At 61.1% G+C, this 22,129-nt stretch overlaps 1 protein-coding gene across 5 annotated transcripts in view; it reads left to right on the forward strand.

The window, feature by feature from the left end:
- The window catches only part of CROCC (ciliary rootlet coiled-coil, rootletin), a 45,136-nt gene extending 23,445 nt beyond the window's left edge, over window positions 1-21,691 (forward strand). For 4 of the 5 annotated variants that reach the window (XM_045859486.1, XM_045859485.1, XM_045859482.1 and 1 more), the window contains 22 exons: window positions 171-317; window positions 743-973; window positions 1,997-2,190; window positions 2,467-2,594; window positions 3,990-4,159; window positions 5,645-5,824; window positions 6,490-6,624; window positions 7,015-7,158; window positions 7,580-7,818; window positions 8,300-8,459; window positions 9,673-9,840; window positions 11,264-11,633; window positions 15,015-15,184; window positions 15,294-15,414; window positions 15,724-15,887; window positions 16,978-17,193; window positions 17,789-18,013; window positions 18,370-18,519; window positions 18,841-19,041; window positions 19,243-19,374; window positions 20,089-20,268; window positions 21,063-21,691. In XM_045859486.1, the coding sequence (XP_045715442.1) occupies window positions 171-317; window positions 743-973; window positions 1,997-2,190; window positions 2,467-2,594; window positions 3,990-4,159; window positions 5,645-5,824; window positions 6,490-6,624; window positions 7,015-7,158; window positions 7,580-7,818; window positions 8,300-8,459; window positions 9,673-9,840; window positions 11,264-11,633; window positions 15,015-15,184; window positions 15,294-15,414; window positions 15,724-15,887; window positions 16,978-17,193; window positions 17,789-18,013; window positions 18,370-18,519; window positions 18,841-19,041; window positions 19,243-19,374; window positions 20,089-20,268; window positions 21,063-21,149 (3,912 nt within the window). In that variant the 3' untranslated portion in view covers window positions 21,150-21,691. The remainder of the gene's footprint in view (window positions 1-170; window positions 318-742; window positions 974-1,996; window positions 2,191-2,466; window positions 2,595-3,989; window positions 4,160-5,644; window positions 5,825-6,489; window positions 6,625-7,014; window positions 7,159-7,579; window positions 7,819-8,299; window positions 8,460-9,672; window positions 9,841-11,263; window positions 11,634-15,014; window positions 15,185-15,293; window positions 15,415-15,723; window positions 15,888-16,977; window positions 17,194-17,788; window positions 18,014-18,369; window positions 18,520-18,840; window positions 19,042-19,242; window positions 19,375-20,088; window positions 20,269-21,062) is intronic. The other variant, XM_045859483.1, reaches the window with a different exon arrangement.
- Window positions 21,692-22,129: the final 438 nt, after the last annotated feature.

Here is a 22,129-nt window from a genome sequence, read left to right on the forward strand (position 1 = left end):
CCCCATCCCCATCTCTGAGGGTCCTGTCTCTCTGTGTCCCTTCCTCTTTCTCCCCACCGCCTTACCTCTCCCCATCTCTCCGTGTCTCTGCGCATCTTCTCCCAGCTCTCCCCCTCTCCCTCCTTATCTCGCCAGCTCTCCCCACCTGACTGTCTCTGGCTGCCCTGCAGGCTGAGGCCGGCCGCATGGACCTCGAGCTCTCGATGACCAAGCTGAGGACGGAGGAGGCCTCCCTGCGGGACTCCTTGTCCAAGCTGAGCGCCCTCAACGAGAGCCTCGCCCAGGACAAGCTGGGTCTGAACCACCTCGTCGCCCAGGTATGCCGTGTGCCAGTGGGCCCGCCTGCTGCGCCACCTGTGTCCCCCACTCTGAGACCCCACTAGGCGTCCCAGGCCCGGCCTCGGCCCACATGGTGCCTCGCTGTGCATTTCCCCGAACACCTCTGTCCCTATACCTATATCTGTCCTGCCCCTGCCGCTTTCTGTCTCTGACTCCATCTGTCCATGTGTCCCCCTTTCATGGTCTGAGTTCAAAAGAAGCTCTGTGGGACCTCCTTCCTTCTCCCCTCTCCCCAGTGTCCACATGGCCAAGGGCACCGTCCCGTCCCTCCAGCGAGCCTCCCCCGGGCTGTCTGTGTTAGGTGGGTGGGTGATCCTCGGTCCTGGGTGGGACCTCCTTCCCTGGGTGGAGGGGCTGGGCTGATCTGCTCACTCAGCTCCACCCCCACCCCCGGGACCCACAGCTGGAGGAGGAAAAGGCAGCCCTGCTGGGCCAGCAGCGGCGGGTGGAACAGGAGGCCACCTTGGCTCGGGAGGAGCAGGAGCGGCTGGAACAGCTGCGGCTGGAGCAGGAGGTGGATCGGCAGGGCCTGGAGGGCTCCCTGCGGGTGGCGGAGCAGGCCCGGCAGGCGCTGGAGCACCAGGTCCCCACGCTGCGCCAGGAGCGCTGCCGGCTGCAGGAGCAGCTGGCCCAGGTGGGTGATGTGGGGGACGGGGCGCAGGGGGGGCAAGCGTTCCAGGCTCCCAGCCTTCTGCACCCTGTCCTGGGGTAACTCGCGGGCTCAGGAGCCTGACTGTGGGTTTGAGTCCAGCTCCACCTGTGTCAGCTGGGGCCTTGGGCAAGCTGTTCAACCTATTCACGTCTCTGTTGCCCCATCTGTAATATGGGGCTAATCACTCCTGTCACAAAGGGCTGCTCTAAAGAGGACACCCACATAAGCACTTGGCAGCTGAATCCCACCATTCAGTAACTGTCACTGATGTGAGAACAGGTAGAGAATTTTAGGGTTGGAATGGCATGTTTGTTGGGACATCTTAGCTGACAGGGACCTTAGGGTTTTGGGGATCCAGGGGCCTTTCTCTGGTGTCTGTCCTCAAAAGCCTGGGTTCCTGTCCTGGGGGGGGCCTCTCGGGAGTGGGCCACAGGGGCCGGGAGCCGGGTTCCATGTTCCTATTCTTTTTTTTTTTTTTTTAAGATTTTTCTTATTTTTTTTAGACAAAGGGGAAGGGAGGGAGAAAGAGAGGGAGAGAAACATCAATGCGTGGTTGCTTCTTGCACGCCCCCTACTGGGAGACTCAGCCCACAACCCAGGCACGTGCCCTGACTGGGAATCGAACTGGCGACCCTTTGGTTTGCAGGCCAGCACTCAATCCACTGAGCCACACTAGCCAAGGCCATGTTCCTATTCTGAGGCTTGCAAAGGAGCACTCCTTTGGTCTGTTTTATGCATTCAGCCTCTCTGGAAGTTTGGGGGTCCAGAAAGGGTTCTGTGATGACCCAAACTGAGTGAGGACCCTCGTTGTGTGTGAGTGTATTTTGGGTTCAGAGGAGTCTATGATTTGTTCAGGTGCGCACAGCACATCAGGACGGAGACTGGGCTCGCATCCAGGCCTCTCCAGCCTGTTAGGCCGGGGAGCTGGATCAGGCCCAGGGCTGGGGTGCTGAGCAGGCCGGGGGAATCTGAGCGAGGTGCTCACGGGGCCTGGGTGGGTGCCAGCTCTCCCGGCAGCTGAGTGGGCAGGAGCAGGAGCTGGAGCAGGCACGGCGGGAGACGCAACGGCAGGTGGAGGCGCTGGAGCGGGTGACCCGGGAGAAGGAGGCACTGGCCAAGGAGCGGGCCGGCCTGGCCGTGCAGCTGGCGGCAGCTGAGCGTGAAGGGCGGACCCTGTCGGAGGAAGCCACGCGCCTTCGGTAAGGCTTCAGGCTCTGCCCAGCCCACACTGGGGGGGGTCTGCCTGGGGCCACTCTGTCACCCGTCACACTCTGGCGTTGGCCCACAGGCACAGTTACTGTGGAGCCTGGCTTGCCAGCGCGTCCTGGCTGTGGCTCAGGCTTCCCCAGGGAGCGTGGGCCCGGCTGGGCAGGTAGGCTGGCACCCGGCCCACGGCTGGCCACGCCCTGGGAGCGGCCGTTTCCTGGGGCCTGGGAGGCTGAGTCCTGAGGCCCGAGGGACTGTGTGTGCTGCAGCTTGGAGAAGGAAGCCCTGGAGAGCAGCCTGTTTGAGGTGCAGCGGCAGCTGGCCCAGCTCGAGTCCCGCCGGGAGCAGCTAGAAGCAGATGGGCAGGCCCTGCTGCTGGCCAAGGAGACCTTGACTGGTATGGGGGGAGCCCGGGGGTGGGTGAGGAGTACCAGGCTCCAGCCTGGACTGTATGCGTAGCCTCTCACGTCCTGGGGTCTCACAGAAGTGGGGAGCATTGCCTTCAGGGTGGGGCTGACCTGGGTTCCAGTCCTCCCGCTGCCACTGAGATCTGACCTTTCTCGAGCAAGCCCCGTCCCTCGCTGGGCCACGGGCTCCCATCCGACCATGAGGGGTGATGTTGCATGCCTTCTGAGGCTGTTGCCAGGGTGGGGCGAGGCAAGCTGGCGAAGGCCTTGGCACAGTGCCTGGCTCAGCCCGTGGTGCCTGCCGCGTATGGTCCTCAGGGCGCTCAGAGAGTCCTGAGCTCTCCGTGGGGGTCGTTCCCACAGTCCCAGCCCTGCTTCTCCCCACACGTCCCCCCCGACCCCAGTCTCTGAACTCAGGGGTTCTTCTCGCTCACGAATATTTACTAAGCACCTACTTGGACCGAGGAAATTAACTCTCTGTCCACGTCCACCCGAGCTGGACAGAACCAGAACCAGTCTCTGGTGGGAGTCTCTGGTGGGTTTCCAGCCCAGGAGATGGTTTTCCTTTCTTTATGTTATTATTACTTTTAAAGACTTTATTTCTTTATTTTCAGAGAGAGGGCAAGAGAGGGAGAAAGAGAGAGAGAGAGAAACATCAATGTGTGGTTGCCTGTCGCATGCCCCCTACTGGAGATCTGGCCTGCATGCAACGCGGGCGTGTGCCCTGACTGGGAATCGAACCAGCGACCTTTTGGTCTGCAGGCTGGCGCTCAGTCCACGGAGCCACACCAGCCAGGGCAAGGGGATGGTTTTTAGATCGTCCACAGTAGCTCACACCCCGCCCTGTGGTCACCTCCATTAGTGCTGACAGCTAGTAGCCTGCCAGGTGTGTCTATGGCAGTGGGTCACTAAAGGAGGTGCCGCATGGAAAGCTGTGTGGCTTTGGGAAGTTACCTGTCTCCTCTGAGCTTCCGCGTCCTCGTGTGTAGATGTAGATAAGCCACCCCGGCGTGTCGTGACGCTCTGAGGAGGTTAGCCCTGTCAAGGGCTCAGCCAGGAGCCTGGCCCACAGTGAGCACTCACTCAGTCAATAAGGGGGGTTGCTGTCCACCTCAAGTGTGGGGGCCTCCTCATCAGTCATTTCATCCCTTTGATGCCACTCCCGGGAGGGAGGGAGGGGGACAGGGCCAGTGGTCTCGGGCAGCAGGTGAGAAAACTGAGGCCCAGAGGGTGAGAAGTTTCTCCAAGGGAGCCCAGCCCAGGTCCCAGGGGCGCCCTCTCTCCCCTCCGGGGTTTTGCCTGCATGGCTCACCCGGCCCGAGTCTGCTGGCCCACCGGGAGGTTTTGACCCCAGTCTGCCCCCTCCCCTTGTCCTTCCTGTGCAGGGGAACTGGCGGGCCTACGGCAGCAGATGACGACCGCAGAGGAGAAGGCGGCTCTGGACAAGGAGCTGCTGGCCCAGAAGCTGGTGCAGGCTGAGCGGGAGGCCCAGGCCGCTCTGCGGGAGCAGCGGGCAGCCCACGAGGAGGACTTGCAGCGCCTCCAGCGGGAGAAGGTCTGGGCGCTGGGCCAGGGTGGGCAGGGCTCTGGGCCACTGTCTCCTCTGTGATATCAGAGCATCCTCACCCTCACTCTTCCTCGGTCTCCACCTCTGTGAAGTGGGACATCCTCTCTGTTCAGGGTGGGGGGCCCTGGGGGAAGCTGGGAGGAGAAAAACATCGGGGATTCCTTATCAAACATACAGATTCTCAGGCCCCAAATCTGGTCCAGCCCTGGTGATCCTGATTCAGGAAGGCACTTTCATTTGCTAAGAATTGCTGTTTGCATATGAGAGGTCACTCTAGGACTTGAACACATACTAGGAAAGGTGGGGGGCCAGGTCACTAGAAGACAGAACAGAGCCGTCTGAGAACACGGACCCTGGACTTACAGCGCCTGGGTTTGGGCTTGCTGTGGGCCACACACTGGTTATATTGCCTGTGGCCTCTGTGCCTTTGTTTCCCTGTCCGTAACCATGGGGACAGGGGTCGTATAGGGTGTCGTGAGCACGAGCTGAGATAGCCCGCGTGGAGGGTTATTGTGGTGACCGGCACGCTGTAAGTGCTCCGTACATGCTGCTTGTTGTTACTGTGGTACCAGGTAGCACAGGCCTCAGGACAGGGGACCTGTGTCTCCCATCTTCTACAGAGCTGCCTCTGTCAGAGGTTCAGGCTTTGACTCTAGGGGTGCCATTCACTCTGAGCCTCCAGCAGGTGGCAGCCAAGCACTTGAAGTGTCCCCAAGGTGCCAGACACCGCCCTCAGACCCTAGGTGGGCCGTTGGTCCTTTGCCTGCGGGTTCTAGGCACCTGGTCCCCAGGGAACAAACTCCTGTGCCATCTTTACCCTCCCTGCCCTGCCTCAGTGGCCTCTTAATGTCACCAACTCTTCTCTTTCCTGCCACTGTGCCACCCCCTGACTCCAACCCCCCTCCGTTTGTCACAGCCAACTCTCCTTGGCCCCGGCCTGCAATTCCGGGCCCTCTTCCTCAGTTCCTGAACAACAACCTAGTTTAAAGTTTAGATTGCTCCTTGTCACTCTGGCGTAAGGTTTTCTGTGGTCGCCACTGTCTCCAGAGTCGGGCCCGTCCCTCCCTACAGTCCACAAGGCCTCGCCTGGCCTGGCCGCTTCCGGTGGCCCCGGCCCCATTGCTCACCACGTCCCCTCTGTGGTGCAAGCCCCAGTGGACCTTCAATAGTATGATTTCCCTGGATGTGGGGTTTCCTCCTCCCTCTAGGCCATCTTGGGGCTGTACTCTGGGCCTGGGGTTCTTCCCTCCCCCCTTTTTTTCCTGGCTGGCTGCTGCTCGTCTCTCTTCCAGAAAACATTCTCTGACCCCAAGACCAGCGCTGCTGCTTCTAGGGGCTGGCACCATCCTGGCGTGTCCCTGCCACAGCCCTTGTCCTCTGCCCGATCTGTAGTTTCCTGGTCATCTGTCTCTTAGCGTCTGGGGTACAGGTGGCCCTTGCCCCGCGGGTCATGTGCGTGGGTCTGGCCCCCAGGAGTCGGCGTGGCGGGAGCTGGAGGCCGAGCGGGCCCAGCTGCAGAGCCAGCTGCAGCGGGAGCGGGAGGAGCTGCTGGCCCGGCTGGAGGCCGAGAAGGAAGAGCTGAGTGAGGAGATCGCTGCCCTGCAGCAGGAGCGCGACGAGGGCCTCCTCCTGGCCGAGAGTGAGAAGCAGCAGGTGTGTGAGCCCTGGGATGGGGCCCGGGTTCTGGAGCTGGTTCCCGCTCAGCCACCCAGCACCTGGGAGCTGGGTGTCCATAAGCCATGCCTGGTACACAGTGGAGCTCGCTGAGTGGTGGCCAGAGTCGTGACATCATGGGCACTGGTTCCGGGAAAGCCAATCCACATTCCCTCCCCTCTCGCCCCGGGCTGGGTGTGGCGTGGCGGCCCCGTGGCTGCCTTCTGAGCAGTCCCCGCAATGCCCACGAGTATCGGCGGACCCTCCTCAAAATGAACGGACCCAGACTCTCCCGTAAGGCCATGCAGACAGGGCAGACTGTGTCTCTCTCTTCTCTTCACCAGCTGTGTCACCCTGGGCGAGTCACTTCATCTCTTTGAGCCTCAGTTTCCTCACCTGTAAAGTGGGGATGATGACGGGCCGTGCTTCAGGGCTGTCGTGGCAAGTTAGTGAGGGATGAGTTGTGTCCACGTCCAGAGTCACTGTTGCTCCTGAATCCTCTTCTGGGGCTTCAGGAGCGGTGAGCCCTGGGCCCACTCGTGGTGGCCCAGTCATGCCCTCCAAGTCCACCGTGGGCGCATTTTCCAGGTGCCGCGGGGGGAAGGCCTGAGCGTGCCCCCAGCACCAACCAACCCCCCAGGCCCCCATGTCCCTGCCCCTGCCAGGCCCTGTCACTGAAGGAGTCTGAGAAGACGGCGCTGTCCGAGAAGCTGATGGGTACCCAGCACAGCCTGACCACCATCTCTCTGGAGATGGAGCGACAGAAGCGAGACGCTCAGAGCCGGCAGGAGCAGGACCGGGTAGGCAGGCTGGGCGGTGGGAGGGGGGCCTCCATCGGAGCTGGGAGACTCAGCCGTGCCTGGAGGAGCCTCCTGTTCGAGGCGGGGGCGTGGCTCTGCCCTGGGAAAGCCTCCAGGCCGTGCAGGGAGCTCCAGCCCTTCCCTGGGCGTCCCCATCTGGGGGAGGTGGCACGGCTCCGCCCTGCGGAGCCCCTTAGTCTGAGGGAGGGAAGAGCTACTTGGATGGCACTCTCAAGGCACCAAGGGAGGGCAGAGGGTCTGGCCAGCAAGTGGGAGGTGCCATGCCTGGAGCTAAAAGCGGACCGTCCAGCGGGCCCAGTGGGGAGCACCGAGGTCGGAGGGGGATGAGGAAGGGGGCGCAGCACCCTCTGAGGAGCCCATCTGCCCCAGAGCGCCATGAACTCCCTGACATCCGAGCTGCGGGACCTGCGGGCCCAGCTGGAGGAGACTGCCGCGGCCCACGCTCAGGAGGTGAAGAGGCTGCAAGAGCAGGCCCGAGAGCTGGGCAGGCAGCGGGAATCCTGCGTGCGCGAGGTGAGCCGCCCACCCCGTGCCCTTTGGGGCAGCACCCCCTACGTGCTGCTGGGCGCCTGGTTGAGTGGGGGCCCAGGGAAATGTAAGGCTCATTCCTGCGCTCAAGGATAAACAAACGGCCCCCTGAGAAAGGAGGCAGCTAGCATCTCCTCTGTGCTTAGTATGTACACGCGGGAACTTGGGCGCTCAGAAGGGGCTGGTGGTTTCTGCCCTCTTGGTGGTGTCCCTAGGACAATCCCGATGGCTTATTCCACACCGAAACGCCGCTGACTCCAGCTTGCTTGGCTCCGAATCTTAACTCATGCCTGTGGTCCGAGTCTGTGCAGAGCGATGGGGCAGGCGCCCCGTGGCCAGGGCTGCGGGGATGGGCTGGTTTCCACCAAGGCCCAGCCTGAGTGGACCCCGGCCGCCGTCCTCACAGGCAGAAGAGCTTCGGACTCAGCTGCGCCTGCTGGAGGATGCCCGTGACGGGTTGCGGCGGGAGCTGCTGGAGGCCCAGCGCAAGGTACGCGAGAGCCAGGACGGCCGCGAGGCCCAGCGGCAGGAGGCTGGCGAGCTGCGGCGCAGCCTGAGCGAGGGCGCCAAGGAGCGGGACGCCCTGCGGCGGTCCAACGAGGAGCTGCGGGCCGCCGTGAAGAAAGCCGAGAGCGAGCGGATCAGGTGTGGCGATGGGAGGGATTGGCCCCGAGCCCCGTGCTTCACACTGAATCTGGTCCCTGGAAGCTGACTTTGCCCCTAAGGGTCAGGGGAAATGGCACAAGCGGGGACTCTCTGCCTTCAAACCAAGCCTGTCACTTGGGTCGATTTAGGTGATTTTCCTACCTGAAGGAAAGAGAATGTGGTGGCAGGCAGACTTGGGTCCGGACTCGGACCCCGCCTGATGGCTGCACCCTAGAGACTGGCGTGTGCCCCACACCCTAGTCACTGGTCCACCCCTCCCTGTGGAGGGCCTGGGCCCAGCCCCTGAAGGGCTCCGCTCAGGACTGAGCCACATGGGCCAGCAGCCTGTGGGGCGCCTTCGGGCCAAGAGCCAGGCAGACCCTTTCTAGGAATCACGGGAAGGGACTTTGGTGGAGAGCCACACCCTGTACTCTGCCCGGGACCTGGGGCTGCCTCTGACCTCTACCCCTGCCCTTTCCAGCCTGAAGCTTGCCAATGAGGACAAGGAGCAGAAGCTGACGCTCCTCGAAGAGGCTCGGGTGGCCATGGGCAAGGAGGCTGGGGAGCTGCGGGCCGGGCTGCAGGAGGTGGAGCGCTCCCGGCTGGAGGCCCGGAGGGAGCTGCAGGAGCTGCGGCGGCAGGTACCCTCCGCAGCACGGCGCCGCGCCACGCCTGCCCTGGGTGCCGGCTGTGTGGCCCGTTAGAACTTTGTGTGGACACCGAAATTGGAATTTTCTATACTTGTCATGCGTCAAAATCCAAGCATTTAAAAGGGAACTCTTTCCGCCTATTTAAAAATGCAAAAACTGTCTTGGCTCAAGGCCTTTCAGAAGCAGGCAGCCGGTAGAATTCGGCCTGTACTTGGCTGACCCGTGACCTGGGTGATCTCCAAACTCATCGACAGGAGCGAGCATTTAACAAGTGCCTTCTGTATACAGGGCTCTGCCCTGGACCCTGTGCACACAGGCTGTGCCGCTCTGGAAGCCTCCCCAAAGAGACGGCACAGCCTGAGTACAAAGCTTTTCCGCCCCACCCCCCCCTTCCACCGGCCCCTTCTACCCAGGCCCTTCCCGTTGGGCTGAAGTCCTGGAAGCCACAGGAGTCCCTGAGATTTGTGTGCCAGCCTCTTGCTGGGTGGGTGCTTTGCCTGCCCCAGCATGATCTCCTGTTCCCCTCACTTTAGCACTTGGGGTAGGTCTCGCCCCTAACTCCTGTGGGGGAATGGGGGCTTGGAACAACCCTTAGCATTGCGCTCGTCTGAGATCAAATCCCAGTCTGCTGCCTGGGGGCTGTGTGACTTTGGGCAAGTCACTTCACCTCCCTGAGCTGCAGTGTTCTCATCCTTTAAGTAGGGGTAATATCAATACCTGTCCCGCATAGAACTGTGTTAAGATCGAATGAGTTAATGTGAGTGAAGTGCTTAGAACGGGGCCGACACTTGGTGAATACTCCGTAATAGTTAGGCATTTGTGCAGGTGAGAGGTGGCCCAGGGAGCTGTGGCTCCTGCCTGAGGAACTCCCGGGGGCTCATCTCCCTCCCCAACTCCCCATGAGAGACAGCTACGATTTGGTGGTACACTGAGGTCATGGGTGCCCAGGTGCCTGGCATGGCTCATGCTCATTGGATGTAACGGGCAAGCTCCCAGTGTGGTGGTATCAATGTACATGTCCCTAGGGCAACGGGTCTCTAGTGCCCCCCGTGCCAGGCCTGGACTAGGCAGGGTCTAGGGACAGAGCCGAACAGGATGCTGTGGGAACCTCTGGGCACTGACCTATAATACCCCGGGCTAGAGGGGCCTGTGGGTGCCGAGGATGGGCCCTAGGTCCTACCTGTGTCCTCCTTCTCTCTCACAGATGAAGATGCTGGACAGCGAGAACGCCAGGCTGGGCCGCGAGCTGGCGGAGCTGCAGGGCCGCCTGGCGCTAGGCGAGCGGGCGGAAAAGGAGGGCCGGCGGGAGGCCCTGGGCCTCCGACAGAAGCTTCTGAAGGGGGAGGCCAGCCTGGAGGCATTGCGGCAGGAGGTAACTAGGTGGGTGGGCAGGCTGGAGCGGGGGCGGGGGTTCCTGGGGGCAGTTGCTGCTCTGTGCCTCTCTTCTCCCTCCCTCCTGGGAGGAGCAGGCCGGGACTCTGATGCTGGAGTCATTCTAAGGGACCAGCACCGAGCTCTCGTCCCTGCCCCTATTCCTTGAGAGTCTTCCCCGGCCGTAATAGTAATAAGAATAACGGCAAGAACTTTGTAGCAAGAGTGGGGGAGGGATGGGGAAGGGGGAGCTCTGTAGGTATAACCTTAGTGGATCCTCCGAGAAGCCTCCTGAGGTAGGCACAGGTAGCCCCATTTTACAGAGAGAACCAGACACGAAGGCTTGGAGAGATAAGGGATCTGCCCAGGGTCACACAACCACGGCGGTCTGTCTGAACCCAGGGTCTCCACTCTGTGGAGCCCCTGGATAGTGTGACCTTGACTAAGTCACTCAACCTCTCTGTGCATCGAAGCACTCATGGGATAGGGCCTAGCCCAGCAGGGGAGGTACACAGGCCCCCCACCCGGCTCCTGGCATCCTGGTGCTGCTTGGTAGCAGTGAGGCTGGTGACTGGAAGAAGTTGAGTCATTCTCCATATCGGAGAGCTGCGTCCCTATGTGTGTAAGAGATCGTGTACTCTGTCAGTAAATAGTTTTTTAGTCCAGTCCCCCGCTGTGTGATTTATCGATAAAGTGTGTGCACTGAGAGGCAGCGTGGTCTCGTGGTGCAGAGAGCAGCTCTGGGAACCCGAGAGCCTGGCTTTGACTTCCAGCTCCTAGCTTACTTGTTGTCGGCCTTGGGCAGGTTACACGATGGCTCCGGGTCTCGGTTTCCTGCCTCAGTTTCCTCAGTTGTAGATTAGAGTGGATTCATAGTGGTGGAGTTGATGTTTTTTGGAAAGTACTCAGTGTGTGGCACTGGTATGTCCTGTCTATGTAGGTGTTAGTTTATTACTAATAACCTGTGTGATAAACTGTGTACATTACAAGTCACGGAAGAAAGAGATAGATTGTTTTTTTAAAGATTTTATTTATTTACTTTTAGAGAGGGGAAAGGAAGGAGAAAAAGAGGGAGAGAAACGTCAACGTCAATGTGTGGTTGCCTCTTGCACACCCCCTACTGGGGATCTGGCCCGCACTCAAGCATGGGCCCTGACTGGTAATTGAACCGTGTGCCCTTTGGTGCGCAGGCCAGTGCTCAGTCCACTGAGCCACACCAGCCAGGGTGGAAGAGATAGATTCTAATAGTTTTCTCCCACACCTGTGAATGGTCTTCTCCTCTTTGGATGGAGACCTCTAAAGGAACAGGTGTTGTGTGCGCTACTTTTGGGTGGGTGGGCTCGATGCTGGGCCTGGGAGATGGGGCAGCAGGCTGGGAGGCGGCCTCGCTGACCCTCCCCTCCGGGCTTCACCCCTGCTCCCAGCTCCAGGGAGCCCAGCGGAAGCTGCAGGAGCAAGAGGGCGAATTCCGGGCCCGCGAACGAGGCCTTCTGGGCAACCTGGAGGAGGCGCGCGGCGCAGAGAAGCAGCAGCTGGACAATGCCCGCAGCCTAGAGCTGAAGCTGGAGGCTGCGCGAACAGAGGCTGCCGAGCTGGGGCTGCGGCTAAGCGCGGCCGAGGGCCGGGCGCAAGGCCTAGAGGCGGAGCTGGCCCGCGTGGAGACCCAGCGGCGCACGGCCGAAGCCCAGCTGGGCGGCCTGCGATCAGCCCTGCGCCGAGGCCTGGGTCTGGGTCGCACGCCCAGCCCCGCCCCACGGCCCGTGGGCTCCCCTGGCCGCACTGCACCGGCAGGAGGTGAGCTAAGCCCTAGAGGCACACAGGACTGGAAAAGTGGGGGGTGGAGACTCCTGGTCCCCGCCGGCATGACCAGTTCTCCTCTGCGGGGTTCGTCCTGTCTGTTCTTCGTTTACTAGTCTCCAGTCCCCGCCACACCCACCCCGTCTTCACACCCACCCCGTCTTTGCTCGTCCCTGACACCCGGCGGAGAACCGCCCTTCTAGACCCCACGTCTTACGTCACTTTCCATCCCTGAGTCCACGCCCCTCTTTTGAAGTAGTCTCGGCCCCGCCCCCTCACCTAGACTCCTTCCCTTTGCAGATCCAGGCTCCCTGGGTCACTTGTTAAAGGGGCTGGAGGTCCCCTCTTCTTGATGCCCCCCACTCCTCTGAGTCTTTGACCATCCATCCTCCCTATTGACCCCCGCCCTCTCTTTATCAGCACCCCACCCTCGTCAGTCTTTCGTATCTAGCCCCACACCCCTCTGTGTTAGGCCTGTGACTCCGGCATCTCCCTCAGGCAGACACGCCCTCCGCCAAGACCCCTTCCAGGGACTCCTTCAGGAACCCTCCCAGCCCCGCCTGCTCCCAAGGCCGGGAAGATGACGCTGGGAAGTTTAGCGCTGTGCTTCAGGGGGTGCAAGCACCCCTTTAGGGAGCATTCATCTCGTCTCAGCCTGGCTCAGGCTCACCTTGGTTCTTAGGGCTGAGACTAGAACCCGCGGAACCCGAGCACTGTGGGATATGGACTGTGGGGTGATGAGGCATTGCTTTTCCAAATCCGCAGATTCAGGCCCAGGATCTGATTCGTTCACGCAGCTACTCAGTATTCTTGAAGCACCTACTAGGCGCCAAACACAATCAAAGCACTGGAGGTGGAGCCGTCAACAAAACTGACAAGCATTTCCTTTTGTGGCGTTTGTAGTCTAGGCAAGGGAGTACCAGACTAGGAATATGTTATAGAAATGAACTACAGTGTGTCCCAGGTGGGGCGAGGGCTGGAAAACAGGTGAGGAAACGTGAGTCTAGACACACTGCAGGTGAGAACGTAAAATGGGGCGGCCGCTGTGGAGAGCAGTTTGGCAATTTCTCAAAAAGCTAACCCAAGAATTACCGTAGGACCCGACCATTCCACCCCTAGGTGAGTGCCCACGGAACTGAAAACGGGGCCTCGAACAGATCCCTGTACCCAGTGTCTGTAGCAGCCACAAGGTGGGAGCAACGAGGGGCCAGTGTCCCCAGCCGGGTGAGCAGACGGACGAACATGTGGCGTGTCCGCACAGAGGAATAGTGCTCGGCCTTAAAAAGGAAGGGCATTGCGACACATGCTACGACATGGACAGACCTTGACAGCGTCATGCTAAGTGAAATAAGCCAGTCCCAAAGGGCGAATAGAGTACATGATCGCACTTACATAAAATATCTAGAATAGCCAAATTCACAGAGACAGAGAGTAGATTAGAGTCTATGAGGGGCTGTGGGGAGAGTTATTGTTTAGTGTGCGCAGTCTCCAGGGTGCATTAGCTTCCTGGGCTGCTGTAACAAATAGCCATCAACAGCGTCTTAAACAACAGGAATTCACGTCTCACGGTTCAGGAGCCCGGAAGTCTGAGATCAAGGTGTGGGCGGGGCCCTGCTCCCTGTGACCCTGCTGGGGAGGGGCCTGTCCCGGGCTCCCCTGGCTTCCCGTAGGACTGTGTCAGCGTAACTCCCAGCTTCACGTGGCCTTCACCTTGAGTGTATGTCCAAATTTCCCCTTTTTAAAAAAGATTTTTTAACTTATCTTTAGAGAGAGGGGAAAGGAGGGAGAAAGAGATGGAGAGAAACGTCAATGTGTGGTTGCCTCTCGTGCGCCCCCTACTGGGGACCTGGCCTGCAATCCAGGCACATGACTGGAAATCCAACCAGCAACCCTCTGGTTCACAGGCCGGCGCTCAGTCCACTGAGACACACCAGCCAGGACCAAATTTCCCCTTTTTATAAGAGCACCCATCGCATTGGAGCAGGGCCTGCACTACTCCAGTGAGATGGCATCTTAACTAATGACATCTGCAAGGACCCTGTTAGCAAACAAGGTCACGTTCTCGGGTCCCAGCAGTTAGGACGGCAGTGTGAATGTCAGGGAGACACAGTTCAACCCGTAACAGGGATGATGGAAAGATTTGGAAACAGATAGTGGTGATGGTCGTGTGATGATGTGAACATAATTAATACCACTAAAAAATACACTTAGAGACCTCTAGAAAGGCATGTTTTATGTATGTTTTATCAACAGTTCTTTTTAAAGATAAGGCAAGGAAGAGGCTAGGGGTGCATGGGAGACAGGGAGAGCCCCGCTGAGGAGGGGGTAGGCAAGGGAAGGATGGGAGAAGAGACTCCAAGGACAAGTAGAGGGAACCTTGGCCTGTGAACACAGCAACAGAGCCGCCGCAGTGTAGGGAGCAAGGTGGGAGGAGTGGGGGGTGAGGACATGGGGACAAGGGACCTGCTCAAGTAGCCCTTGCAGGACACTGTGAGAGTGCTGGCCTTTACTCTGAGAGGACGGGGGTCCTGGGGGCAATGGGTGAATGTCCTGTTGTGGGTTCTTCGGGTGCTGACAGAACGGGGGGGCCAGATTGGGTGTCACTTGGCAGAAGCGGGAGGAAGCGGACAGGCAGAATCCCATCCTGCAGTTTCGATGTTGACCTCTAGGTGCCGCCCTGTCTCCATTCATTCTGCCCCTCCCTTCTCTGTGGCCCATCCTCTTGGCTTTGAGCCCACGCAGCCCCCTGAAGGGGGGATTGATCCTTACGTCCCAAGGAATGACTATGAGGATGGAAGGAGGTGATGCAGGAAAAGCACTGGCCCAGTGCCAGCATTCAGTACAGGAAGGTGTCGGGGTGATGGAGTGTCCACCCTTGGACTGGGGGCCCTGGGGGCACAGCCCTCTTGGCTGGGTGTGGAGCAGACATCAGAGCTCCACCAGGGTGGGACGAGGTCACCCCAACACAGTGCGGGGTCAGGGAGGCCTTGGGGAGTGCTCTTTACATTTAGATCTAAGGGAATGGGCCAGGCAAAGAGAAGTGATGGGGAGAGAAGGGAACAGCACATATGAAGGCCCTAGTGCTGGAAAAGGGAGTGTTCTAGAACATGGGAGCTGAGGGTGATGGGGCGTAGCCAGCTTGTGAGAGGCTCATGCAGTGAGCAATGGGGCCTCTGGTGACGGCACGGGAGCTGGGCTTGCTCTGAGGGCGGCTGGGGCTGGTGAAGGGTGAAGCAGGAGGGCGAGAGGACCCGACTGGGGCTGCGGGAAGCTCATGGGAGCTGCCAGGATGGGGAAGACATGCGGAGAGCTTGCAGGCAGCATCCTGGCAGGGGAGGCCAGTGGCTGCTGCATCCCTGAGCGCTCCTCCTCCTCTAGGAAGTGGGGAAGGGCCCCGCAGCCCCAGCCCCTTGGAACGCAGCCCTGGATCTGAGCCACCATCCCCGGGACCTGCTACCTCCCCGGTGTCTCCAGACCTGGACCCGGAGGCCGTGCGGGGGGCCCTCCGGGATTTCCTGCAGGAGCTTCGGAGCGCCCAGAGAGAACGGGTGAGGCCGGTGTGAGTGGCTGGCTGGGGAATCAGAGGCTGAGGGCCCGGGGAGGGGCTGCAGGTTGTCAGAGCAGGGGTCTTCCCTTCCCCCGACCTTGGGACTGCAGGATGAGCTTCGTACCCAAACAAACGCCCTGAGTCGCCAGCTGGTTGACATGGAGGCTGAGAGGGACAGCGCAACCTCCCGGGCAAGGCAGCTGCAGAAGGCTGTGGCCCAGAGCGAGGAGGGTGAGTCCGATCCCCCCACCCCTGGGTCCTTGCTTTGTTCTCTCGTGCTCTTGGCAGCAGAGGCGGGAGGCTGTGGGGTGCCCTGAGTGGTTCCTGCGTCCCTGCCCTGGCCACTGTGTCAAGTTGGGGGCTGTTGCCTCTGGGACACCATCCCTGGTGAGCCCCACCCCATGTCCAAACTTACAGACCCTCAAGGACTCAGGGGCAGGTCCTGGGGTGGGCAGACAAGCCGGCCAGGCATGTTGTGGCCTAGCTCAGGCCTCCAGGCTGTGCCTGGCCAGGTCTGACCCCTGGGGTGGGGACCCACAGCCCGGCGCAGCGTGGATGGGCGGCTGAGCGGGGCCCAGGCGGAGCTGGTGCTGCAGGAGGAGAGTGCGCGGCGCAGCGAGCGGGAGCGCCGGGCTGCACTCGACCAGGTGGCCGCCCTGGAGAGGAGCCTGCAGGCCACCGAGAGTGAGCTCCGGGCCAGCCAGGTAGGCAGGAGTCCGGGGTGGCAGGGTGAGGGGACGGTCTGGGTGCTGAATGGATGTTTGTAAGTCCTACTGTGCGCATCTCTGTTTCTGCCTGCCTGGGTCTCAGCACCCACCGAAGTGACCAGCCTGTGAGTCTGTAAAAGCATAGCCAGGTCTGCTGTCTTGTTCTGTGTTAAGATCACTAGGCTGTGGAAGCAAGAGAGCATTTGACTTTGACAGACCTGGGTTCAAGCCTGGTTCTGCGGTTTCTTAGCCTGCCCAAACCCTGTTTTCCTCATCTGCAGAAGGGGAAGACCAGTGATTGCCTTGCAGAGACGATGCCCATAAGCTCCCCACACACAGGCGGTTCTCAGGGGACCTCTGTTTCCTTCCTCTCTGTACGGCCACGTGGGTGGTGTTCTGGGGTGTTCATGTGTCTTTCATCTGTGTGTACGCGTCTGTGTCTGTGTCCGGGGCAGAAAGCATGGGCCCTCGTGGTGATGGTCCAGGCTGCCGAAGACCTGAGCCCTTCTCACAGCCACCGGCTCCCTCTCTCCCTCCCTCCCCACCCTTCCCTCCCCTGGCCCTCCACTGCTGCCCCCCACAGCCCACCCCCTGCCTCTGGCTCTAGGCCGAGCTTGAGCGGGGTTGTTGTGTCTGCGGCTCCAGCTTTGGCCTTGGGCCCAGCCGCAGGGGCCGCAGGAGGAGGCCAGGAACAAAGCTGGGCAGCAGCCAGAGCGGGGCTGCCGGGTGCAGACACGGCAGGGGTGGGGCTCTGAGCAGGGCGGGAGAGGGGCCAGGCCTGGGGGCGGTTGCAAGGACACCCCCTCGGCCCACCCTGTCTCCGGGGTGGCGACAGGGGTGGAAGGACCCCAGTCTGTCTGTCTGTCCTGTCCCAGCTCCCCAAGCCTCCTTCACCATTTGAACTCATTTTGGGGAGGGAGGGGCATCATTCCCTAAAATCCCGTGGGGCCAGGGCTCCTGCCCGACTCAAGTCAGGTCACACACGCAGCTTCTGGGCTGTTCCCCACTTCCTCCAAAAGGTCCTGAGGGGTGCGGGAGGTGTGGGGTGGGCCAGACAGCTGGGACCTGAGCCCTCCCCCACCCGCAGGAGAAAATCAGCAAGATGAAGGCCAACGAGGCGAAGCTGGAGAGCGACAAGCGGCGCCTGAAGGAGGTGCTGGACGCCTCCGAGAGCCGCACCATCAAGCTGGAGCTGCAGCGGCGCTCGCTGGAGGGGGAGCTGCAGCGCAGCCGCCTGGGGCTGAGCGACCGTGAGGCGCAGGCCCAGGTCCTCCAGGATCGGGTAGACTCCCTGCAGAGACAGGTGGGCCCCCTCCCCCACTTGCAGGCTCCTCAGCTGCAGGCCAAGTCCTTCACACGGACTAAGTAAACCTCCCAGCAACGCTGTGAGGTATCATCATGCTCCCCACTTCACGGGTGGGCAAACAGAGGCTCAGGGGGGTGATGTCACCCCCCCAAGATAACAGCTAAGGAGAGGCAGAGCCAAAACTGCAATTTAGGACTGGTTGATGACAGAAGCTGCACGCCTAGGAAGCATGCTGGACAAGTAGATTAGAGAAGTAGATTTCACTCATTTCCTATTTTGCCTTGGCTGCTAGGAAGCTCATCTCTAACTGGATGGTTCAGTAATTCTGCTAGTCGTGCATAATCATGCGCCAAAGTCAAGAACAGGTGGTCTGAGACAACCAGGCTGATGGCACTCTGGGGGAGGATCATTAGCCAGCGGTGGGGTGGGGCGTAGGTGGCGGTAGGCAGAGCCAGTGGGATCAGTGGGAGCGAGTGTCAGTGATGAAGGCCCAGAGGGAGGCGGAAAGGGGCTGGCTTGGGTTGGGTCGGACCTTTCCTCTGGAGGCCACAGTGAGAGCCAAGCCACTTCACCGCCCCGTCTCTCCTGCCAGGTGGCAGACAGTGAGGCCAAGGCGGGGACGTTGCAGCTGACCGTGGAGCGGCTGAGTGGGGCCCTGGCCAAGATGGAGGAGAGTGAGGGGGTCCTGCGGGACAAGGTGCAGGGTCTGACGGAGACTCTGGCCCAGAACAGTGCCACCCTCACAAGCACCCAGGACAAGAATCTGCAACTGCAGAAGGCCCTGAAGGCCTGTGAACATGACCGCCAAGTACTCCAGGTATAGGGGATTGCTGGGTCTGGCTGGGGGCGGACCCAGGGAGAGTTAGCCAATGGGGCAGCCAGTTGGAAACCCTAAGGAGCCAGTCAGTGAGAGGGAGGGGTGGGCTTAATAAGAGCATCAGCCAGTAAGAGGAGGCTCTGGAGGGAGTGCTGAGAGAATAGCCTACTAGTTAGTACAGGCTTGGAGGGACCAGGTGCAAGGTTAATGGGGGGAACTGCATAGGTCAGCGGGCCAGGCCTGCTGTCTGTCATCTTCAGGTGAGGTGATTACCTGTCTGATGGGCTTTGAAGCTCGCATGAGACAGAGAGTAGAGGCCGTGTCCCAGCCTGGCACCATCAATCCCTGTCCTCCAGGAACGGCTGGAGGCCGCTCGGCAGGCACTGTCCGAGGCCCGGAAACAGAGCACCGCCCTGAGCGAGCAGGTGCAGACGACGCGGGGTGAGGTGGAAGACCTGGCGCTGCAGCGGGCTGAGGCGGAGGGCCAGCTGCAGCAGCTGCAGGAGGTGAGGGCCAGGGCGGGCCCCTTCCGTCCCCAGGATGCTGAGGCCCACCCATCACAGCCTCATCCCAAATCCAGGTGCAGCCTCCTGGGAGGAGGAACCCCCCACAACCCACAGGGCCAGGGAATGAAGCATGATACCCCTATTATAGAGATGGAGAAACTGAGGCCCAGAGAGGAGAGCTGTCTGGCCTTAGGTGACAGCTCCCTGGTGTGGGCCTCACAGTTGTCCTGCCCCGTGAGTGGGCACGGCTTCGTCCTCCCCAAGCTTCAGACGCACACGCTGGAGCCCGGGGGAATCAGGGACTTTCTGGCGTCTGCGTAGGTGCTGCGGCAGCGGCAAGAGGCTGAGGCTGTGGCCCTGCGTGCGGTGCAGAAGCTGCAGGACGAGCGGCGGCTGCTGCAGGAGCGCCTGGCCGGCCTGCAGCGCGCTCTGGCTCAGCTAGAAACGGAGAAGCGGGAGGTGGAGCGGTCAGCCTTGCGGCTGGAGAAGGACCGGGTGGCTCTCAGGAGGACACTGGACAAGGTGGGCTGCTCCCCGGGGCCCTTCCCTCACTTTGTCTAGGTCCTGGCCGTGGCCGGTCCCAGCTGCACATCACGAGGGCCTGGGAGCCTCTGGTACCCCTGGTCCCGCTGCCTCGACTCTAACACCCCTCCCAGAGCACCCCCCTTCGCAGACCCCCCTCCACCCCAGGCACCCTGCTCCCCTCCTGCTCTCCCCACCCAGGTAGAGCGGGAGAAGCTTCGTAGCCACGAGGACACGGTGCGGCTGAATGCAGAGAAGGGCCGCCTGGACCGGACACTCACGGGGGCCGAGCTGGAGCTGGCTGAGGCCCAGAGGCAGATCCAGCTGCTAGAGGTCCCAGCCCTGGACCCCTGCTGTCCCCCTAACCCACGCCCCCACCCTCACCCTAGCCAGAGGGCCAGGCTGTCCCAGGCACTGCTGATAGCTCAGCCAGCCCAGAGCCCACAGGCTGTGAGCCCAGGCCCTGGGGTGGGGGCGTGGGGCGGGCAGCTCAGAGTCAGATGGGGGGGTGCTCTCCTGAGTGCAGAGGAGAGAGCTGCTAATGGCGGGTTAGCGCCTGAGCCTGTGTGTTCATGTGTGTCGTGGACGTGGAAGGCATGAGTGTTCCTTAGAGAATTCTTGTGCGTGAACCTTTTGCACAGGTGTGGCAAGTCTGAGTATTAAGAATATGGTAGATCTGTGTGCGTGTCTGTGTACAGGTGTCTTCATGTATGTAGGGATATTAGGCTTCTGGGCACATGTGTGCACCCATGTGAACACAAGCACTCACATGCTTGCCTTGGCACCTGTGTATGGGCCTGCATTTGAGTACATCTGTGTGTGTGTGTGTGAGTAGGGGTCACTAGGTACCATAACTGCAGGCCAGGAGGGCGGGGGTGGGGTCGGAACAAACGGGATCTCAAAGCTCCCTCTGCATCCCCTGCCTGCTCTGGCCTTGCTGTGAGGCCCCCAGGCTCCCACCCTGGGGAGGTGCCAAACTCCTCCTTGCGCACAGGCGTGCGTGCACACATGTGGGGCCAGACTCCAGACTAGCGCCCTCCCCCGCAGGCCCAGGTGGTGGTGCTCGAGCAGGACCACAGCCCGGCCCGGCTGGAGGCGGAGGAGCAGCAACAGCTGGAGCTGCAGCAGGAGGTGGAGCGCCTGCGCAGTGCCCAGGTGCAGACGGAACGCACCCTGGAGGCGCGGGAGCGGGCCCACCAGCAGAGGGTGCGTGGGCTGGAGGAGCAGGTACTGAGGCCTGACCGGGCTCCGGCCCCTCCCCTGGGGGCTGCAGAGCCAGCGGGTCCCTTCCCCCACCAGCTTGGGCAGCTGGGCCGGGAGGGAAGTGTGAAGCTGGAGAGGGAGGAAGGGGGGTGGGGGAGGCCTGTGTGTGACCTCTTGGGTACAAGCAGTCTGTGGCACTGGAAACTGAAATGGCCAGGTGGTGTCCACCATGGCTGAACACGGGCTTAAGTGATACCGTTGGAACCCAGTCCCCTGGCCATGGCTCTGCTCTCCTCTGGCTCCAGGAAGGCCCTTTCCCGGGGCAGCACAGGCGGCCTCCGCAGCCCCAGCCTCAGGTTATCCCAACAACCCTTGATCCCAGAGGAAAGGGGGGAGGCTTTTTTCTGAGAGCAACAGCAAAAGTCCCAGGGATGCTTCTCATTGGCCAGCTGCAGTTCCAGGCCCCTTCCTGATCCCCCCCGACCTTATCATGTCTACAGGGCAAGGCTGGTTTGGCAAGCCAGGCCTGGGTCACAGGTCCGCCCCGGGGGTCAGGCCAGTGCCAGGCCTGTCTGAGTGATGAGGGTGGGGATAGGGTGGTCCCCAAAGAGACACCGTGCAGTCAGAGGACACCTGACTATACCACGGACCAGAATGAGGAGGGAAGAAAACACCCTGGTTCTTCATGAGACCTGCATCTGCCCAAAACAGGCAGCACTGGTCCCTCCTGGGGTCCCGGCTGCAGTCACCCCCTTTTCTCTGAAGTCAGGCTGAGGACCTGGGCTGGCTCTACCGGCGCTACCTTCTCTCTCCTCCAGGTGTCCACCCTGAAGGGACAGTTGCAGCAGGAGCTTCGAAGGAGCTCGGCCTCCTTCCCTCCCGCCTCTGGGTCCCCAGAGAAATGAGCCCCTTCCCCGCTGGTGGCCAGGGCAGGGGAGAGGCCTCCTCCCCAGAACAGTCCAGCCAGGGGCCTGAGCGTGTCAGGGCCCCTGGAGCTCAAATGAGGGTGAGGAGGAGCCGGGCTGGCAGTTCCGAGAAGCGGGGACTCCGGTGCCAGACCAGACCCAGCACCACCTTTCCAGCATCATTGGAGCCCCCCCGCCGTCTGTGGGCCCCACCTTGGTCCGGTGTCCCTCCCCAGATGAGCCACTTCCGGTTGTACACGATCCTCGCTGCGTGGCTGAGCCAAAGCCAGGGGTCAGGGAGACCCTGGTGTCCGTGGCCGGCCCTGGAGCAGGCCCCCGGAGCACAGGCTGATGGGAAGGCAGAGGGGTGCCTGGGCCTCGGGCAGGGGTCAGAGACCCAGGCCCCGCCCTGGCTTCCCAGAGGCCTCTTTGCCTTAGTTCAGAATGTTTGTCAGGAAAGTCCTCAGAGTTCAGAATCCCTGTATTTTTATACCTTTTCATAATGTTCACTGTTCGGAACTGTTTGTGTTTTTTATAACAAGACCCCGTTTTCTAGAAATGGTTTTGTACAGATGTGTCTGTTTACTATCCGTGTGCCTCGTCCCCCTGGTGGAGGGGAGGGGAGGCAGGTGGGGCCTGGGGCAAGAGGGATGGACGGACTCCGACAGGACCAGGGTCTGCCCAGCTCTGTCCCTTCTAGCCGTGGACCCTAGCTCGGGTGGGTGACTCCGTGCCTCCGGACTTCGTTTCCCCGCTGGGGGGATGCGCACGTGACGTCCCCACCACACGGGCCTGTTTGGAAGGTGAAATGGATGGTGCGGGACAGTTGCGTGGAGCCTGGACCCACGGGCTGGTCGGAGGTGCCCCATCAGCTTGCCCTGTTTCTGCCCTCTCCGAACAGCAGCCCCGCCGCCTCCCACCCGGGGCCTTGACCTCACAGTCCACCTACCTTGACCTTCCACCTTGTACCCTACATTCAC

The sequence above is a fragment of the Phyllostomus hastatus genome, unplaced genomic scaffold (genome assembly GCF_019186645.2).
Source record: "Phyllostomus hastatus isolate PE091 unplaced genomic scaffold, TTU_PhHast_1.1 phas_scaffold_182, whole genome shotgun sequence".
NCBI lineage: Eukaryota > Metazoa > Chordata > Mammalia > Chiroptera > Phyllostomidae > Phyllostomus > Phyllostomus hastatus.